Source organism: Lepidochelys kempii, chromosome 12, assembly GCF_965140285.1.
Source record: "Lepidochelys kempii isolate rLepKem1 chromosome 12, rLepKem1.hap1, whole genome shotgun sequence".
In the NCBI taxonomy this organism is placed as follows: Eukaryota; Metazoa; Chordata; order Testudines; family Cheloniidae; genus Lepidochelys; species Lepidochelys kempii.
This window is the reverse complement of record NC_136391.1, coordinates 10,629,059-10,651,444: the sequence shown is the minus strand read 5'-3', so window position 1 is coordinate 10,651,444 and position 22,386 is coordinate 10,629,059. Positions and strand designations below refer to the sequence as shown.

General features: G+C 38.9%; 1 protein-coding gene across 7 annotated transcripts in view; it reads right to left on the bottom strand.

Moving 5' to 3' along the window:
• Window positions 1-2,015: 2,015 nt before the first annotated feature.
• PRMT7 (protein arginine methyltransferase 7) overlaps window positions 2,016-22,386 on the bottom strand; it is a 50,125-nt gene continuing 29,754 nt past the window's right edge. For 5 of the 7 annotated variants that reach the window (XM_078848093.1, XM_078848095.1, XM_078848096.1 and 2 more), the window contains exons 10-18: window positions 22,065-22,203; window positions 21,313-21,396; window positions 18,626-18,673; window positions 15,327-15,416; window positions 13,725-13,886; window positions 6,885-6,959; window positions 4,617-4,777; window positions 2,870-2,966; window positions 2,016-2,232 (exon numbers count right to left, since the gene is read on the bottom strand). In XM_078848093.1, coding sequence (XP_078704219.1) covers window positions 2,071-2,232; window positions 2,870-2,966; window positions 4,617-4,777; window positions 6,885-6,959; window positions 13,725-13,886; window positions 15,327-15,416; window positions 18,626-18,673; window positions 21,313-21,396; window positions 22,065-22,203 — 1,018 coding nt within the window. In that variant the 3' untranslated portion in view covers window positions 2,016-2,070. Of the gene's footprint in view, window positions 2,233-2,869; window positions 4,541-4,616; window positions 4,778-6,884; window positions 6,960-13,724; window positions 13,887-15,326; window positions 15,417-18,625; window positions 18,674-21,312; window positions 21,397-22,064; window positions 22,204-22,386 lie in introns of those variants that run through there. The other 2 variants (XM_078848092.1, XM_078848097.1) reach the window with 2 other exon arrangements.

The following is a 22,386-nucleotide window of genomic DNA, read 5'->3' as shown; positions in this document are numbered from 1 at the left end:
GTTTCTAGTGCTGATAGCATACAAGCTTGGGCATGTTTGAGCTGGGATCAAACCTGCTGCAGCAGGACTGACTATAGTCATTATAAAGCAGTCTGCTTATTTGGACGCCGCAGCCCAAAGCAGCTCTAGCTCAGACACTATATTATTGCAGTGCTGGTTTCAGATCTGGGAATAAATGGGAGTTTGAGCATGTTAGGTAAAGTGTGCTTTTCTATTACAGTGTTTTATTTCTTAGCGTGCGTCATGGCATAGTACAGAGACAGAAAAATCTTTTTTCTTAAAGATATGTGCAATGTCAGGGAACGATAGTCTTTTCGAAGCGGTGGTTATTCAAGCAATTACAGGTAGTGCAGTATCATAATTCCACCTGGAAGAGTCCACAGCACAGGAAGGTCAATACAGCTGTTGGACATGAACATGTTGCATCTGCAAGCAGTCATTTCCCACCAAATCATTTAGATGCTCAGACATCAGAACAATTCTACTAGGTGCACAGTAAGCATGTAATGTCTTGATGTGTGTTGCACGTCAGAAAGGCAAACTGTGCCTCAAATTTATACATCAGATCACACCATCTACTTTGTAGGCGTCTGCTGCCATACCAACAGAATGGTCTCATGCAGATCTGCCAAGTCCATAATTGTGTGCATATCAGTGCTTGTCTAAATATATTGGGGCCATCTGCAAACAGTAGCGGTATTGGCCCCCGGAACTAGGGTACGAATAAGTCAACTATTTATGTGAACTATTTATTGATTCCAGTGTGTCCACGTCTCATATACTTATTGCCTTTTTCCTCTGCATTGACTTTGCTTCCTGCAATTTTTTTATTATTAGCAATATAGTTTCATTCTACATTCCTGCTTGTAGCTTACACTAGTGGACAAAAATTGGGCCCAATATCAATCCTTGTGGCATTCTGTTAGTTATTGCCACATTAAACTGTTCCACAATCAAACCAAGGTATTAGATAGCTAAGCTAGTTCCTTTACTTGTTCTAATAGATTGTATGTTTCTATAAAGTATTCCTGTACATTTGATGTTAGAAAGCTTGCAATGTAAAGACATCTGAGGAATTCTTCCCATTTAAAAAAATTTCATTGTAATATCTACAGTAGTGGATAGCTGGTCAGAAATGGGCCCTTACATACCTGATCATTATGAATGAGGATTGAATACCCTTCTTCTATTTGGTAACTTAACCTGCATGCATCATCTCTGCTCCTGATTAAATAGTAATGCATCTCTATTTACAGAGAGTACGACCACCAACTTGTAATTTCCCATTTATCTTAATTAGATATCTTCTAAATTCCCATTACTCACTTCCAGTTTTTTTTTCTGCAGCAGTTTTCAGTCCACTGTTGGGTAAAGGCCTCTTCAGAGCTGCAATACCTTAGACACTGGCTGAATCCAAATGTTGTCACAAAATACTTTATCACCAACAACTTTTCTGTAATGAGTCACAACCTGCAAAAAGTTTCTTGGGTATCTTTAAGTGGTTTCCCTTTCCATATTAAACGGACTACCTCATGAATTTTCCCACATATCCCATCATGGGATTTCTACTGGTAGAGTCTGAAGTCAACATCCCATATTCTGAATACAACAGTGGCAGGTGCTATAGAAAACAGTAAGGTAAACAGATTAATTTTACTGTCCTAGCAAGGGATTAAATAAATTAACAGGTTAACTCATTTTTCTCTGTCAAAGCAGGATTTAATCTGTTCATCCCTTAGGATGCTAAATTAATGTTTAAGATTTATTAAATTTGCTTTAGATCCCCAAAATAACCTCAAAGCACTTCCGTTCTCATGCTGTAACAGGCAATGACAGATGGATTTATAGTCCGATCGGCGTTATGCCACCTGGCAAAACCCAGGAGGTACTTCTTTCTCTCTCCTCTTCTCCAGTTGTGTACTTTGAAAACAACACCAGATATGCTTGAGGTAGGTTACAAAGCAGTCAGCTTGATCACAATAAAATCTTTGCTGTAAAAAGGAAACACTATCACCATCTCTCAATATATTTATTATAACTTAGGAAAGTGTCAAGTAAAAGCAGAATGTTTTATGATAATGGTTTAAAACTCATTGCAATCTCGCCCATCTTTGGGTTAAAATTTATAGCGTATGTGATAGCACTAGGGAAGTCTGTCAGAGTTTCTGGTTCAAGTGCAGAACTGAAGAAATAGACAGCTTGCTTGCAGTGAGGATTCCATTTGCAATTGCCCTGTAGACAAAAAGAAAAAAAATAGTCCACAATTCCAAGACACTAAGCAGTAATACCCTGATCCTCTTAAGAGAGCAACACACAGATCAACATTAACCATTCTCTCACCTTTGATTACATCCCTGTCAACTCTTACAGGAGTGATATATTATCCATTGCTGCTGAGGAAATGTTTTGTATTGCACAATGCAATGTGAAAAAGAAAATAATAATTTGGCCACAGAACACTTAAGGTGAGATGAAATTAGTGAATATTTATTGTTCTTTTCCCTTAAAATGTTTTGCTTTTACTGAATTAGGCAGAGCAAGAAGAATTAATCATAATTTCAAACTACAGATGGGTCTTGAGCTGTGAATTTTAGCTCCAGAACTACAGGAGTGTTTGGAATTGATTCTGACCTCTCTGTTTCAAACTACCTTCTTCACATCTAAATAGACAATTCTACTGGCATTGTACTTACATAGCTTAACATAGTACTACAATGAAGTGTAGTGAGCAGCTAAATCTAATAAAAACAACACCAAGTAAGATAACCAAGACTGTGTGTCCAGGAGAGGTGGATTTTTCACTGTTGTAATTCTATAAACTTTTTCCTTCCCCTCAAAGAATACAGCTTAAATGAAATTAAGAAAATACCTTTTCATCTGAAATCTGCACAAGTCCTGTGCTGACTGAGATATCAGCAGTCAGATGATATTCCATCCACAGAACTGCTCCATGGCTCTTCCCAGGCCTAGAAAGAAACAAGTAAATTGATTCTTTTCTGATAACTTTATAGAACACTTGTACCTAAAACAATGTCTCTATTTTTTGTGAACACAGTATTTGTGTTATGGTATTCGCCCAATCTGTTGCTTGGGGAGGAGCTGAGTAGCTGAATAGGTCAGCCATGGATGGCAACTGTATAACCAATTGCTGACCTGTAAATCTGACAAAATGCAGGAAAACTATATTGGAGCAGGCCATGACTGTGTGTGTTTGGGTCCGTGATAATTAAAAATGTGTTCCAGGTTAGTAGGTAAGAAGGCACACATTGACAGGGAATCCTCCTCCTCCTGCCTGGAAGGTTGGGTGGGAAGGGGTTTCCTCTGCTTTCATACCACATCATTTCCCCCTTTTATTCTGAATCCTACAGATGCCTTCACCCACCTCCTGCTCCCAGAGCTTGGCTGGAAGAGATAAATACAGGACCAAGTCTGCATTCTATTTTCCACCGAGCCCACTGGTGCCTCAAGGGGCAATCTCTGGCTGCGTGGCTACAAAAGACATGCTGCCAGGGAACACAGCTGGTGCTGAAGCACAGGGAACGCACACAGATGAGTCTGGCCTCTCATGGATCTCCATGATCCACACAGAACTCCCAAGTATTTGCCAGCTTTGGGGGCAGACTTTATGATCTATTCTGAAAGGTGGGGACAAATTTCATCCTTGCAATAAAATGAGAATTCCTCCCCTATCAGGGGAGCCTAACAGTCTTTTCTACCAGAGCTCTATTCTGTGAGTTTTGCCACAAGAAGGTATAATCTGGACCACATAAGTACCCATAAATCATATATCACACAGAGAAAGCCAAGTTAGACATTTACATTAGCACGTTACAATTTTGCATTTAAATTGGAAGAATAGAAGTCCTGAAGTAATGGAAGTTAAAACCAAGTTTTCTTACAAGTTTTTTACACTGGTTACACAGTATTCCAGAATTATAGCCTACACTGCAGAACTATTTGAAGAGGAATGTTACTTCAATTTTAGAGACATGTGACTATGAAAAGTCAGTTGGAATTATCTCAAAATACATGTTGCATATAATATTTAAGGAAAGGTGAACTAGCTACCTACAAATATTGATAATTACAGCAACGAATTATGTACTTACAGCGAGTAAAATGAAACCATAATTTGGAAGATAAACTATGTGCTGGTCAGAAAGAACTGATCAACCACAGAACAGATGGTTATATTTGGAAAGGGGAAATAAACATCCAGATCTTGGTCTGGTTGACCTAACATATATATTAATTCAATCAAACTGTTAATATTTAACTCATGGTAACATACTCTATACCCGTTTGCTCATATCCTCCTTAATAACAGTGCTATTTTTAAATACAAGTCCATTTTCCAAGAAATAACCTCTAATCTCTGTCTCAATTCCCTTTTACTTCCTGGGTAGCGATCTGTCAGTTCTCAGCTGAAGGTAGGGTAGGCAGCATTAGGTTACAGTGGAGTGTAGTTCTGAGTTTTTGTGGCTTTTGCAACTTCAGGTCTCACCTTTAATGCTATTTAAACATGGTCTTGGATAGTCACCTGTAGTAATGTATAAAGCAGTTGAGTGCAAGCAAAGGAAAAACTCATTATGCTTTTCTTAGACAATAATTCTCACCTTAACAGATTTACAGAGCCATCTGTGCTGAGAGTATGTTGTGGTACAGTCAGTCTGAAGTCAAATGTCATAACCTCTTGGGGGTCAGACAGTGATTTGCAAGGGTATTCCCACAATGGGTGAGGCTCTGCCTCCTTGGACTCCCTAAAATTCAGAGAATTCTGAAGAAAGAAAAAGCCAGGTAAAGACCAAAACCGACTGCAGAATTGGAATTAATTTGCAAACTAGACACCATTAAATTAGGCTTGAATAAAGACTAGGAGCGGATGGATCATTACACAAAATAAAAACTATTTCCCCATGCTAATTTTTCCCCTACTGTTACTCACGCCTTCTTGAAACTGTTGGAAATGGGCCATCTCTAAGGTGCCACAAGTACTCATTCTTTTTGCTGATACAGGTTAACATAGCTACCACTCTGAAACTCCTTAATCAGGTTTCAGCGGGGTAGCTGTGTTAGTCTGTATCAAGAAAAACAACGAGGCGTCCTTGTGGCACCTTAGAGACTAACAAATTTATTTGGGCATAAGCTTTCGTGGGCTAAAACCCACTTCATCAGATGCATGGAGTGAAAAATAAAGTAGGCAGTACATATTATATTACAGCACATGAAAAGATGGGAGTTGCCTTACCAAGTGTGTAACGAGGCCAATTCAATCAAGGTGGACGTGGCCTATTCCCAACAGTTGACAAGAAGGGGTGAATATCAGAGGGAAAATTACTTTTTGTAGTGATTACAAAAGTGACTGGGTCACTACAAAATGATTTTCCCTCTGTTGATAGTCCTTCACAAGGATTGTTTGTTTGTTTGTTTACTCCTTAATCAGTGATGCTAGGTATAATGTATGATGTGGTTTGTGTACCTCCTAGCTAAACTACAACACAGATAAGCATGAAGACATCAGCCCTTAAATGATTCCAGCTAGTATAGAGAACATGCATAACTCTCTTCAGAAACCCAGGCTATTGCGAACACATCAAACCTGTTCTTCCTTCTCTAGACTTGCTTCCCATAGAATATCAAGTTAAGTTTGTCTGTTCCTATCTTCAAGGCTCTCAATGGCCTGACCCAGGTTGTTTAAAAGACCACCGAAAGCTCCAGCATGAGGACTGTGGTCAATAACTCTGGTCCTCAAGCACAACAGAACTTCCTATCACAAGGGTAAAGCTTATTTTAGACAAGAAACAGAGCTTTCTTGGGTGCCAGTCTGAGGTTGTGGAACCAGTTCCCATCATTTTCTGTCCCAAAAGCAAGGTACACTTCTTTGACCTGCTTTCTCTAGCACACTCATTCTCTAGCAGCATTTCAATAAAAGTTTTAAAATGTAGCATTCCAAGACTCCATTGGCTACACAATTCTCCCCTGTGATGAGGATAAGAGAGAAAATAACTCACATTGGTTGCCCCTACTTTTTTTGTTAACTGTAAAATCTGTATTAGAAGAACCTACCTTCCTATCCACTACACTTCATAAGGGTATTGCCAAGTTACTTATACATTCATTTAGTGTCATGAAAATTCTGCTCTTGATAGAAAGATAAAGCAACTACTGGGACCTACCTACACAAATGCTCTCATTAACAAGTTTATTTGAGTGATCTATAGCTGTTAAGTCTCTAAGGTGCCACAAGTCCTCCCTTTCTTTTTACAATAGATGAAGTGTCTCTAAAGTCGGTCACATTAGAGAGGTCTTTCAGAAATGCTTGAAAATGACACACACAATTTTTGCAATAAAGCTGATTGGTCCTTGGGCTTTCCAAGCTCACCTCGTTACTGGTAATGGGACATGCCAGTAAAGTTGGTGTCAAAGGATTAACCACTACTAGCCACGTCTCATTGCTGGTTCTTGGAAAGCGTCTTAGTTTAAGTAACTGCACTGATTACAAGTGTGAGGAAAAGTTAATGAAACTTTCTAGATTATTTGATTTCCAGCATAAAACGCAATGAACTTTGAGAATACATTTTCAAATCCCTATTTTGAATCAACAAATACAATGTTTTCTGAATGCTTGAAGACAGCAAAACAGCTTTGTCAGATCAAAAAGAAATACAAGGCTAAAAATCGAAAAAGACTAACTTAATTCCTGGGGAAAAAAATCTTAACTGAGAATACCACTGACATCACTTTAGGATGAAACAAATTGTGTGTCACATGCACAGATGTAAAACACATTATTCACTCATACCTTCCACTAAATTACAGCTCTTTTCCCTTGTAAAGTTAAAGATGTCACATTCTGCCTAAAGACTTTAGATGATCCCTCTTACCTTAATCATGTCATCCATAATGTGAACATCAAACCCTTCACAGGTACCACATGGGCTTCGAATTCGCCACAAGTCCTAACGAGGCAAAGCAAGTATTTCTTTTAGGCAAGAATTTTAGTTGTGAACCAAGCTCTTAACTATATGCTGCAGCGAGTTGAAAAGGCTAGGAAAGGTATTTTTTAAAAATTGTTTTCAGGCTAGTTGAATCAGGGGATTAATAATGGGACATATCACCTTCAATCTTCAGGTTACAGAACAGAATACAGATCCAGTTCAGGAACAACCTAAAGCTTTTACTATCTTAGTCTGTTGGCTTTTGTTAAAGAATTGGTCTCAGTTCAGTTTCCGGAGAACAAAATACCTAAATCACAAGGGGTATCTTTTTTGCTGCCTAGACACAAAGGGCATGTGAAAGGTTATCCTCCAGGTTGGGGGGTATGCTTATGATTCAGTGTGGAAACTCTGCATTTCTTCCACCTATGCTGTTGCATCACTGTGGATTAAAGAGTTCAGTCATCTGGCACTTTTCAATTTAATTTTTTCCTGGAATTCTTATGGGAAAACTGACAGTTTAAAGTGCTGTAATAGCACTTCACCTCAATCATTAAATTGAAGAAACAAAACCATGCAGACCAGTGGTTTTTAACCTGTGGTCCACAGATCCCTGGGGGTCTGCAGACTATGTCTAAGACTTCCAAAGGGGTCCGAACCTCCATTCAAAACTTTAGGCGTCCGTAAATGAAAAAAAAGATTGAAAACCACTGATACAGACAAGCAGTTTTGCGAAATGAAAGAACATTTCTCTGGAGAATGTGTATTTTAGTTTTATTGTTGTAGCATAGGACTTCATTTTCATTCTTGCTTCCTATTTATTTGCAATAGCCAGATAAGACAAGCCAAACTGAGTTTGACGATAAATAGATTCTACATTAATCATATTTTGTCAACCCAAAGTATTCCAGCCTCTGAAATCAAGCCACCTATATGCACTTATGAAGTGAACATTTTTTTTCAGCTAGACTCTTTCCACTCATGATCAACAGGAAGAAACAAACTTTTCTTGAACTACATGGTCCAAATGCCCATGTCACACGAGTATTTTGGTTCATGTTTAATAACTAGAGCTACATTAATGCTAAGGCAACACTAGACTCAAAAGCTGAAACCACTGAGAACTGGAGGGCTCCACAAGTGAAATTTTTTTACGGAGTTTTCTTTTTCTGGCTGTAAAGTTTGTTGCATTATTCCCGTCACAATCACACCAAAATTGCCTAAAAAATTACCTATTCTAGCTGCTTGAATGTATTTGGACACACACACACAAAAGTGTGTGGCAGATCTAGTTTCAAAACACTTGCCTGAAAGTTCAGAGCAGCATCTATACATTTCACCTAGTAATAAGGACCCTTAGTACATATCTTGTATGTACATATACATACACACTCTAGAGATTACTAAAATCAGGTTTTTAAGGAAATGCATATACTGTCTAGTAGTGTTCCTAAAAACAAAGGGAAAATAAATCCTTAAGAATGGACACAGTCATCTAAAATAAACCAATATAATCAATTATGTTTGTACAGCATGGAATCTGTATTACAATGATAAGCAACCCTTTTAATACAAGTCAAAAATGCTACCCTACAATGGATACAAAATTATCCTGCCCTCACGCTCTGCCTTGCCTACTGGAAATCAGGAAGCAAGGAAAGAGGGTATACTGAAGTCAAATATTTTGGACAAGTATATTAGGGGAGTGAAACAGGTTTCTGGTAAGGTGCTCTGGTCTCAAATAAGTTGGATGTAGGAAAAGTGTTTTGTTTATGTAGTGGACGTTTGAAGAATTTGAGATTAATGCTCAAGAGATTTTTCCGTATCCTTAACAGTTTTGTTTCAGAACTAAAAAAAATGCTACTGTCACTGAAGGCATGGATATTTTTATAGTTCACTGAACTTTTATCACTGTTCAGAGTATAAAAATAATAAAACACTACCTCTAAATGCATGTACTATATGCATAACAGAACAGATAATCAAATTGCTCAGAATATGATGTTATAGTCACAAAAATGATAATATTCCCATTACTTTAAAAGAGCTGGTATGGCAGTTGTTGTGCAACCCTGCATGCATATCCACAACCGTTCCTTCTGAGGTAAGCCCTACTGAACACTTACACAGGATGAAGCTTCTACCCAACCTTGTATCTAATGATAGGGGAATGATATTTTGAGAGATGTGGCATTAATCAGATTAGAGCATGGCTCTAAATCATTAAAACTTGCATTTCTCAGATATTATGCCTTAGATAAGGCAAGATGCAATTTGTCAATGGAATAAAAATGATCTTTTGACAATAAATGCAGTAGGGTCAAACTAAACATTTGTTTGTAATTTACCATACTACAAAGAAACCACAGAACTGGAAGCACAAGTATAGTTCTGAATCTGGTCCCCTAGGGCTACGTCTTACACAGTGAAGAAAAACCCCAGCTGCCCAGTGCCAGCCGACTCGGGCTACGGGGTTGTTTCATTGCTGCGTAGACTTTCAGGCTTCTGCTCTGAGACCCTCCCACCCCCCAGAAAGTCTACACAGCAATGAAACAGCCCAGCAAGCCCGAGTCAACTGGCATTGGCCAGCTGCGGGTTCTCTTAGCTGTACAGACATACTCTCACAGACCAAAAGGTGACCATTACGGAGCCTTTGTAGTACATAAATCCTATTCTACTCTCTAGAGTCTTGTGTTCTTCAGTCAAAAAAATATACATCTTCTACTCGGGTTGGGAGAAAAAACATTTAAAATATGTGGGATAAAAATATTCAGAATAGATTTGTGTTTCAGAAGGAAAGGTCGATATATTAAAGCCACCAGCTACAGAATCTTTCATACAAGATCTATAGGCAAGGCTCTAAATGAAGGATGTAGGCATTATTACCCTCTCAAGCAATTACCTGTAGTTTTGCTAGCTTCTTCCCCCAACAGATTTCTTTAGAAATCTGAACTGTTTTATGGTTCCTCAAAGTGGACATTACACCATCTTTGCATGTCTGGTGAGTTTATGTTACCCATCATATAGTTCTTTGTACTCTGCATTATGAACATATCAATATTCCCCTGGATATTTGATCACCATCATGCACTGAAGCCATGAAATTATTGTACAGCAGCCTTTATGATGTATCTGCTTCTTTGCTTATTACTGTCGCATTTTCCTGCAGTAGCCTCCAAAACCTGATCTCAAAAGTCCTTCTGAGTTGGGGCTCAGTTTCTTTCTTCCTCACCATACTTCTCCCTCCAGTCCACTGTAGTTCTTACCTTAAAGGTTAAGAATCCTAAAATAATTGTAGGCTCAAACAGACATGGTGATAAATCAGATTAAAAAAACACCTACAAGATTGGTCTTCAATGGCCTAGTTAACGCAGAGATAACTGCCATTAAAATCACCTAACAGAATGTCTTGGGAACATGTCAGTGTTCCACAGGAGTTGTTTCTGTACCTCTTTTTTTTTTTTTTTCCAAATTTAACTTATCTGAAGAACAAATGTCAAAGTTTCATAATATCCCTAACTAAAATCTGTCTTACGGCATGCATGCTGTGTACTGAAAGGTTTCTGAACCTTTAAGCAGAACACAAATTGGGCACATGGTGCTTTGATGAAAAATGCACACTCAGACAAGCCATTACAGATGTAAGTCTTTCTCAGCATGATTAGCCCTTATCCTACACATCAGATCTATTACTTCAAAGAATAGCATTACTTCAGAGACATTGCAAACTGTTCTGTATTCTCGGAGCAGCCTAGATAGGAGGAGTAATAAGGCCCTGGGAACAAAGAACAAACATACCCGATCATCAAGACAAAGCTGAACAGTCATTTTAGAGGTCCACATTATCAGATGCTACAGGAAATCTGAAAGCATGAAGACCTCTAGAAAACGTGAGTGATAGTTTAGCAGAACAAGAAGTTGCACAAAGTCTTTCCTGAATTCACAAAGAACTTTTACAACTCATTATTAAACAGACAACACATAGTACCAACTGAGGATTTGCCTCATTATTTCTTCAAAGGGGAATGAGGTGGGGGGGGGGGGAAATATGCAAGGCTCTGTGAACTGCATATAATTTTGACACATTCTTACTAGCCTCTCCCTTTCTTGTGGCAGGATTCTAATCACTCAGACAGAGGCAGAGTTATTTCCTATGAAGGATTTTACTAGCTATAGTGCTCTCAAAATTTCCCTTCAGTAACAGTTGTTGGAAGGCAGCAGCTCTTACTGTAGCCAATGAGTCAAAGAACAGGTAGTATTTCAGTTCAACGGTCATCTACTTACAAGACTATTGTGCCAATCTTTAGTGGATAAGCAAATTAAGCAGTTTCAGAAAGACTCATTTTATTCTCATTTATTGCTATAAAGAGTTAGCACATCAATGTTTCTGCTCTCATCAGGTCTTGTTTACTGAATTTCTACTTTACACAGAAGGTCACAGTTATACCACGAGCCAGATAAAGACTGTTCTAAATTAGTATGCTGAATGCATCAAAAGCTAGGGTAATTATGAAGCATCTCTAACCAGCCTTCTGTCCAATGACCTTTAGTACATTTGAAAGGATTCAGATCAATAAGTGGAACAAATAATTTAGTGCAATTCTCTGGAATGATGGTGAATTTCCCCCCCTTTATGACAGTTGTCTTTTGGGCTTTAGATTGCTCTGGATCTTCTAGGGTTATTCAACAGCGCCAAATATTAAGAAATTTACGCTTAACCTTTTCTTTAACTGCAGTCATCACTTAAGTTATATTTTATATAAAAACTGATCAAAGAAAGCCCTACAAGGCAAATGGTTTCTGCTCTCCATTCATTCATGTTGTAGGAAGAAAAAGCCAAAGTCAGCACACTCTCTGAGGGAGGGGAGAAGAACCCCACTACTATCTTTAGCACCATAAGATTTGTTAAATTACAGAGCTTTCTTGTACAATAAAATTTATTCAATGCAGCTTAAATTTTTCATAAGTGGCTATGATTGTTGGTGCTTCAATTTTTCAGAGTATAGGAGCTCAACACTTTGTGAGAATCAGGCCTTTTCAATAAGTCTTGAGCTGGGCATCCAAAAATTAAGGCACCCCAAAATCACTAGTCATTTTGGAAAATGTAGGCCATGTCTATTTTAAAGCCATGCAGATACAAAATTCTAAGCCAAGTAAATATTCTAACATCATGGGTTTCAAAACTAATATTTTCAGTATTAGTTGATTACCAAAACAAACTTGCTGCTTGACACACTTTGTTTATTCAAAAACAGACTTATATTTCCAAAGCAGACAGCTTAGCAATACCAGTCAGGTTACATGGACCTGCCCTTCATGGATTTGTTCTCAGGAAGAAGAGCTAAACATCAAATGGCTGGATATGAAGAGAAGTGTACAAGAAGCTTAAGGAGACCATCCCGCTCTAGATATGTATTTAACTGTACCTGCCAGCAAAGGGAGTTGTGCGCGCTTGTGTGTAACGAAGGGAAGATATAATCCTAAATCTGCAATATTGTACTGTGCACCTTTATTCTTAATGGAAGAAAACTCATTTCTCTGTTGTTCTGTTCTGAGTGAGTGCAACGCATTAATGGTTTGTAATGTTATATTTTATAAACACACTATATTTGACATGACACACACTAAACAGCTCTGAACAGCTTGTCGTTCCTCAGGATAAGAAATTTTTTATATGATGGAGACAAAGGCAACACTGATTAAGGATCAATACAGATTATTTATACGTACAAGAGACATACATTTTTAATAAACTACAGATGTCTTGTCTGAATAGCTTTTCTACCCTCACTAAGAGCGATAGGTAAGTTTGGCTAGAGATGTACAGAGAGGTAAATACACACGTGCTGTAAAACAGTGACTAATCCCAGGTCTCCCAAGTCCTAGGTAAGTGCAAAAACCTGAACCATCCTTCCCCTGGTCTACTGTAAAGCAAATCCACATAATGATCATGCATCTCCTCATTTGATCAATTTGAAAAAGAAGTCACTTTTCTCAGAGTTTTTTTTTTTTTAAAAAACCTGTTGTGATTACAAGCAACACCTATGATTCCTAAAATAGAAATGGGAGAGGAGCTAGTACATAAGATAATTATTAAGATGTGGTCCATGATATGAAAAGGTTGAGATTCACCCCTCCACTAGAATGTTGCTAACTTAACATTAAAAATTACTATAAGTTCCTGAAGCCTGTCCAGTCTTATAATTGAAAAGTGTCGTCATTTATAGTTTAACTTACAATTTTTCAGAACACAGCACTTATTGGCAAAACAATTTTGATTTATTTCCAATAATTTCTCTTCACGCTACAGATCAATTTAAAAATATTCAAACCATTTAATTGTTAAAACACACAAACCCCTTCAGTTTCAAAGTGACTGAAGATCTTGGTTTCTGCTGTGCAGAGGGAATGAAAAAACTAGCAGTTTCAGGTGTTGAACTGTCTTAAAAAAAATGCAATCTTCCATCCTGAAGTGCTTTTAACACTCTGAAGCACAGCTCCTAATGAATGTGTAAAACATTTAGCTGACTGCTAAAAACTTAATTTGTTCTTCCAATAAAAAATATGTTCAGTTCAAGATAAGGAATGACTGAAATGACAACACACTACCTTCAATTTGAGATGTCAAATTGCTCTCAGTTTGCTCTATTGTTAAGAGCAAGACAGTGATGCTGAAAAAACAAGGTGCTCAGATATGATAAACCTGAAATGTAAAATACTGTTGAAGAGAGCCAACTTGGTTCAATTTTGACTATGTAACTATAAGCTGCATAATTCCAACCATCTCACCTTGAACTCCACGACCATCATGTAAAGGGAAGCAGACTGTGGCAGGACAGTGACACTGTTTGTGAGGTGGGCTGCCACAGCTGTCCTAGCATACAGGAAGTATAGGTTGTGCCATGGTAACAGGCTTGTAGTGAAAAACGGTTCTCCTATGAGGACTGAGACCTTGACAAAAAGGAAAGGCAAAGGCATTTAAAAAAACCCAAACTCATAAGCAAGCAATTTACAGAACTCCTAACTTGTCATATTGCAATGTTTAGTACATAAAGCCATCCAAAAGTGGGCCTCCCTTTTTCTGCTGCATATTCTGTACTGCAGAATAGACAAGTATATCTGATTTTTTAGAATCCACTGGTAAACAAAAGGTATTTTCCTATAATTCTAAGTGTGAGGCAAATTTAATTATGATTAGATGTGAAGAGTTTAGTAACTGAATTTTGATAATCTGCAGTATTTGAACTTAAGGATGTGAGCAAGCAACACTTCTAGACAGCCTTCGACCCTGGGTTCAGGATATTTAACAAAAAACTGTTCCATATAGTGCTTGTCCACATATAAAAGTTGTGCCACTTTGGCTTTAACTAATCCCCTAGCGCAAATGCAGTTACACTGGTACAGATGTGCTAACAACAGTATAACTTATTCTCATGCAAGTATAAGGTACCTTTATGCCAGTAGAACTACGGCCTTGCTAGGGGTTGGTTGTAGAACTCTTGTGGTTAAAAATAAGTCAGCACACTAACCAACAGTTAGTATTACCATAACTCCTAGGAGCCCTACTCATGGATCAAGATCCCATTGTGCTAGATCCTGTACACAAACAGAACAAAGAGCTGGTTCCTGGCACAAAGAGTTTAGAACTTGTATATAAAACATGATATTGTTTTATCCAACAGGATGATGGATATTGACAGGCAGAGGACCACAAGGAAACAATAAGACAATACTGGTCAGCATGAGAGGCAGTGGTCTCAGCACACCAGTCACTTAAACCAGTGTCAAGTTTTTTTGTGGTCATCATGACAAAGGAAATTATAATAAGGAGGGTTTTGAAGGGGGATGAGGGAGCATTGCAGGTGTTTACAGGAATCTCTTTCCAAGCATGAGAGGCAGCGTGGGAGAAAATATAAAGGTGCTCGTTTAGAAATGTAACAAGTGAGTGATGGAGGCTAGCATCATGGGCCAATCAGAGGCATTAGTCAACTTCAACAGTGAATAACAGAGGATAGGCAAAGTGAGGATAGGCCATAAAGGGTCTTGAAAATGAAGACAAGTAGCATAAGTTTGATGCAACGGACAAGGGGGAACCAGTAGAGTGATGTAAAGGGGGCATGGCACAGTGAAATCAACAGGTTAGGAAAATGATCTTTGCAGATACATTCTGAAGGGATATGAGTGAAGACCAGGCCAGATTTATTTTCCAATTGGACAGAATCTGGACTACCTACTCACTGTTACACCACGGACATGAAGAGAATGGACAGACAGCTTTGGTTTTAACAGAATTGATTTAACAGCTATTCAATCCCAATAGAAAGGAAAGGTACTTTTCAGTCTGTTTATTATTAGTGTTTTTAGAGCCAAAACAGGGCAAGCGTTACCTACCTTTTTATCTTCCAAATCAGAAGCGGTCAGTAATTCAGGACGTTTCTCTATTATTTTAATTTTATCTGCTACATGGTTGGCTTTAAATATCTTAAAGAGAAAAGTAAGTCATTTATACTTTTTCTTTTAGTACAGCTTTGAGTGTTTCATATTTTGACTTTTGAATAAACTACTATTTTAAACAATGTTCTGAAGATGGAAACCACGATCTGGAAGGTAAATTCATAAACCCAAACCCATTAGTGGTTCTTCTCACCATGTGAGCATTCAGTAAACAAAATACCAGAATATTAACAACCTTCATTTGATATTCACAAAGGAAAATACTTTTGAAATATATATGATTTTATTTTAGTTAAGTAATGATACATCTACAGACACCTTGTTTCTGGGTATGAGTGATTAGAATTTAAGTAAAAACTATGCCACACTAGATCAGACCATTGATATATTACATCAGTTATCTGGCCTTTGTCAGGGCCTATGCCTGATATTTCACTAAGACAGGAGTCAGCAGACAACACTGCACCAGGCTTCAGTAAGTGTTCTGTTTGTGTGGCATATGTTTATGTTGGAGACTTCCTGCTGTTAATAGAAGAATCACTATATGTCTACCCCACTGTAACTTTTATATGTATCTATACATATAAACACTTTTGTTTAATGATCAGAATTGTATTTTGTTACCAGAACACTACAACTTGGCATCACCATTAGTTTCTCATTTTTAAGGTTGGAATCATAGGACTGGAAGGGACCTTGAGAGGTCATCTAGTCCAGTCCCTTGCACAGTATTATCTAGACCATCCCTGACAGGTGTTTGTCCAACCTGCTCTTAAAAATCTCCAGTGATGGAGATTCCACAACCTCCCTGGGCAATTTATTCCAGTGCTTCACCACCCTGACCGTTAGGAAGTTTTTCTTAATGTCCAGCCTGAACTTCCTTTGCTGCCATTTAAGCCCAATTGCTTCTTGTCCAATCCGCAAAGGGTAAATGAGAAGCCCACACCTGGACACCACCATAGAAAAACTATAGGAGTAGTTGTGGCAACTATCTTTCTTTAATGCAGACACTGCAGTCTGGAAACTTCGCAAATGTGAATGGTTCCCTATGTTCTTCACGAAGTCAGAGACTGACATTTCTCAGGACAAAGTTCTGAGTCAGCAAGGAGATACTAGCTAGGGTTGAGGACCATATCAACACTTCATGCTTCAGGGATTAAATCAATCTCCATTAGCGATTAGGACGAGACCTTCATGTGGGGGCAGATTATCCTCCAACTACCTACTGCACCATGTGTTGAAGCATCTGGTGCTGGCCAATGTCAGAGGCAGGATATTGGACAAAGGGTCAGACTGAATATGGCAATTCCAATGGTCCCAGTGTTAACTGGAGTCACAAGCATAAACCGCAGTACAGAGATGACATTATCCCAAATTTATTTTCCTTATAGTGCCTTACAACTTTGAAGAGATAATGTGAATACTGATAGCTGTTTCCATACGTATCACAAACACACTGCAATACATAGGAGATGCTACTATACTAGAATAATCTGCTTTATTACTAAAGGAACCTAAGCATCAGAGGTCAATAAATTAACTATATAAATTTTTAGACTTACTGACATCTCCTGAATTCTCTTAGCCATAAGAACGGCCATACTGGATCAGACCAAAGGTCCATCTAGCCCAGTATCCTGTCCTCTGACAGTGGCCAATGCCAGGTACTTCAGAGCAAATGAACAGAACAGGTCATCACCAAATAATCCATCCCCTGTCGCCCATTCCCAGTTTCTGGCAAACAGAGGCTAAGGAAACCATCCCTGCCCATCCTGGCTAATAGCCATTGATGGAGCTATCCTCCATGAATTGATCTAGTGCTTTTTTGAACCCTATTACAGTCTTGGCCTGGATGAGCTATTACCAGCAGGAGAGTGAGTTTGTGTGTGTATGGGGGTGGGGGGGATGTGAGAAAACCTGGATTTGTGCTGGAAATGGCCCACCTTAATTATCATGCACATTGTAGGGAGAATGGTCACTTTGGATGAGCTATTACCAGCAGGATAGTGAGTTTGTGTGTGTGATTTTTGGGAGGGGGGTGAGGAGGTGAGAGAACCTGGATTTGTGCAGGAAATGGCCCAACTTGATTATCATGCACATTGTGTAAAGAGTTGTCACTTTGGATGGGCTATCACCAGCAGGAGAGTGAATTTGTGTGGGGGGGTGGAGGGTGAGAAAACCTGGATTTGTGCTGGAAATGGCCCAACCTGATGATCACTTTAGATAAGCTATTACCAGCAGGACAGTGGGGTGGGAGGAGGTATTGTTTCATATTCTCTGTGTATATATAAAGTCTGCTGCAGTTTCCACGATATGCATCCGATGAAGCGAGCTGTAGCTCACGAAAGCTCATGCTCAAATAAATTGGTTAGTCGCTAAGGTGCCACAAGTACTCCTTTTCTTTTATCGTCTGACAGGGAGTCCCACAGGTTGACTGTGCATTGGATCATGGATGAGTACAGAATGCATGGATTAATAGTCCTATATCAAAGCCCTTTTCAAAAGTAGATGCTAATAGCCACATTTTACAGAAAAACGAAACAGAGAAAGTGATTTGTCATGGTCACATAACAAGCCAGCATCAGAGCTGGGAACAGAAACCCATCTCCCCACTCACTGGACCATACTGCCTCATCTCCTAATGTAGTAGTGCCCCTGATTCTGCGAGATACTGAACACACTCCACTCCCATTAGAATCAATCACCTCTAAGGTGGCACTCACTCTTTTGCAGAGTCAAGGACATTAATTGCACACTGTGACCCCATTACAGCTACAGATGGTCTAGCTCCAAAGTATCAATAATACTGCTGCCAACCACATTTGGTTTTGGAGGACAGATTGTTTTTTGGAGTGAGGGAGATGGAGGAAAAAGATGGTCAGTTAGACACAGCTTCGGCTCAGTATGTCAGTTTTGTAACACCTGACAATTTTATTCTCAAATCGTCACGGTTTCCACAGTAAGGAGACATTTTGAACACTGACTACTAGAAAATCTGAAGGCAAATTCAACAGAATTGAATGACTGATGCCACTTTGGTATATTACGCAATTTTTCCAAGGAAGTCTTGTCAAATTGGATGACCAAATATGTTAAAGTGGATTTCATCTCTGGATTGCCAATGCAACCATGACCATCGTTTTTCATCTGGCATGCCTTGTGTGCTGGACTTCATGAGACTGTGAAACCAACAGGGAATCAACTTATTTGTTTAAGTAAAAGGATTAACTACTCACTTTCTCCATGAGACAATGGGATACTGCAGAGTTCTCTACTGTAAACACCTAGAGAGAATACCGTACAATCAATCATACTGGCTTAATCACTCAAAATGCATTAAAAATGACTTCATACATATTCAGCGTTATGGCTTGGTGGCATGCTCATAAATATCCAAGTGAACTAAACATGCTCATTTTTAGCTCATGACAGCAATATATGTTTCACTTTTCTTTGTCTCTACAAAACTACAAGTTAAACTTTGCTTGCACAGCTGTAAAATAAACACAATTTGACTGTAGAACATTGATATTTGTTCTAGTCTTTTCCCACAGGAAAATACATCTTATTTTCTTAAAATTAAATTGCAACAGAACCTCATTAATCCAAACTCTAGTTAATTGCAAATCCAAATATCCACACTACACAGATTTCAGAATTTGCAGTTTATTGAACTAGAGACTACCAAGATTCTGGTACAGTTGGCGTTGGGAAGGACAGATCACACTCCCTGTGGGATAACAGATGTGTCATTATGTCATTTCCTGGTCCCACTCCAGTACTTAATGACCACCTGAACCAGGGATAGGGCACTTACAACTGGCCATAATGCCAGTGCTCCACCACTACTGGGTCTCACTCCTTGAGTGTGGCTTCCTATGATCCTACTGTACTAGTTGGAAATACCACTGAAACGCATTACAGCATACACACCTTTTGACTTATGGGTCCCCAGTCTAGACTTAGTCAAAATTCTTCTATATTTGATATCTCATTTGTTCTCATTTTTTCTTCTTTAGAGCTTGTTATTAAGCTCTAAGCGCTCTCCAAGTCTGGTGCACTTGAGAGATCTTTACATGTGTTTAAGTATTTCAAAGGAAATGAAGCGTATACCCACCCACCTGCCATGCCCAGAGGACAGCTTTACTTCACTCTGCATATCAAATTTGGATGAAATTGCCACCTGAATCCTCCATAGTTATGCCACTGCTTCCATTATTAGTCATGACTGGAGAAGACACCCAACTGTACACTTCTACCCCACAGAAGACCCTCGCTATAATCCTCCAGAGCACCAAGATGAGTTTCTCACAAATGGAAGACAGGTGCAGCAGCCACACACCAGCTTGTTGTCAGCCCAGGATGAGTCAGAAATGAAGCTATGTGCATAGCTGAATAACACCAGATCATGTGTGTAATCTGGGCTTTGACAAGTCGTGGAGAATTGTTGCCAGCCACTTAACTCACTGAGTAGTGCAGCCATCATTCTTCTGCCAGACAAAAGCAAAATACTTGTATTCGCCTATTAAAGGACTTGTTTTGCCTGAGATCTGTGCCTAAATGGCAAAACAATGTTGAATACTTTCTCTCTCACTGCATCTTTTATGATTGTTAGTTTAGGCATCAATTAGCAACAGCATGCAGCTGTGAGAATGTCTGAGCACCTACAGCAAACTCAGGTGTTCAATGTGTATTAACTAGGGACATCAAAGTACTATTGAAGAGGGAACATTCCCTTCCCCAATCAGGGGATTACTTTTTAGAGCACAATTTTCAGAAACTACCTTAGAGACTGAAATTAATCACTGTTCATTTTTGGGTCATCATCCTTGCTACTGATTACAAACAATTTAACTAAATTAATTTCAACAGTTGCAAGGAAAAGTGCTGGGCAATCTGGGTGTTTTGGAATCATGAGCTAGTTAGTGTTTTGAAGAGTCACTGGAATAGGCTACCACATGGTTATGCTTAGGCTTGTCTCTAGACTAGAACTTAACACGTCAAAATCTCAGGTTCTGTCAAGTAGGGGGATGTAGTGGGGACTATATTGCTGTGACTGATTAGGGACTGCAGTTTTATTATGCACAGCCTTTTTACACTTACACTGTAGATGTATATTTCTTAAACACTGCCTAATTATCAACTCCACAGAGCTGCATTATTTATTTTCCTCCACTAATTCACTCTCATACTTACAGATTAGTGAAGGTATTAAAAAGTTTAATTAAAAAAACCCTTAAAAAAAAAAAAAAAGGAGTGAGAGAAAAGGTTTGGGCCTCAATCCACACATAGGTGGATCCCACCGATGGATCATCTAGCAAATAGCATAAGAAACTCATACCTGGGGTGATGAGATGTGCCCAGGAATTACGTAAGTTTTCAGCTACTCAGTCTCAGAGTGAAGTATGTTTTAATTTGAATGACCCTGTCAGAAAATGAAACTAGTGGCATCACAACAGCCCAACTGGGTGTGCAACATGTAGGTAACATTAAATACTTTGAGTACTGGGTGTACCTCACTGCTATACTCACTCCATTTCTCACTAGAGAATAAACCTAACCACCCCAGAATAGCAAAGGAAGGGTAAGCAACAAAAGGAGAAAGTTACCTACTCTTCTCACAGTGAAATGAACATTAACAGCAAGAGGGGTAATTCAGAAAGGAACCAATGAGGAAGCGCAGGACACAGCTGGAGCCTTTGGCTACAGTTTGGTTATAAGTAACAAAAAAATGGCAGCTGCTCCTGCTGCATAATCTAGAGTTTGGCTGTTACATACAGCTGAAGTTCACCTCCATTGCTGATCTAGTGGATTGGACCTGAATATTACTAAAAATCAACACTGAAATGTTCCAGAGGACTGAAAACATCTGTCTAAAAAACAAAGACCAGAAAAATCAACTGGAAGCAGTGAAGCATTGTACCTTCTCTGCTCCAAGATACTGAGCCAGCAGAGGAAGCAGGCTGCCGTCACTGATGCAGAGGCAAATACTGTCTTTTTCCAGCACCTGCAGAAAATAAGACAAGTTGTCAACATTATTCTTATTCCAGATTAAAAAGTTTTCAGATAAAGAATTTCTACACTAGCTTGTTTGTCGAAACTTAAATTTTGGCTAAGACATTCCTCTAAGAAGATAGGGATTTGCGGAGCTAAAAACCAAACCAAGCCAAAAAAATATCATCTGCAAGAGTTTTCTCCAAGCAGAAATTCAGAATAGAAGATTTTAACAGAGGCGTACCAGAAGTGTTTATATCACCCCCAGAGTAGGTCGCAGAGAACCTACTACTCATCACACCCGTACAAAACTCATGTTTTAATTTCCTCTTGCAGTTACTAACAGCCTGTCTGTCTCTCTTAGGGACTATTCTCAATAGCAGGGACTCTTTCATAAATAAATTACAGAACTAGAATGGATCACATTTATAAGGTCTGTGGACATCTGCAGTTCAAAATAATTTGATACTAGATATTTCATGACAGTCTGATTTACAGCTGTGTTTCTAGCTCAGACAAAATGCAGTGTGCATTGTGAACAAACCTAGCACATACTCCCTTTGGAGAGGGAGGTGAACCACCCACTATTGGAGTGGAAAGATGCACATGGACACCCTGGTAGAGAGAGCTGGAGAGAGAAAGAGATGATGCCACCATGAGTGGTGGAAAAACCTCACTCACCGTCATCAGAGCCTGGATGTACTGATTTGTTCGGTTCTGATCATTCAGCTCTCCAAAGCGTGGCCTGTTCCAAAGCAGATGAGCCTGACAGCTACAAAGAGGACTCCCAACATAGGCATCTTTTTTGTCCTCTTCATTTCTAAAATACAATATGAAAAACCTTGTATGCAAGGTGGTTGTAGCTGTGTCAGTCCCAGGATATTAGAGACACATGGTGGGTGAGATAATATCTTTTATTGGTGAGTGAGACAAGCTTTCAAGCTTACAGCTCTGTGCAAGTTCAAAAGCTTGTCTCTCTCTCACCAACAGAAGCTGGTCCAAT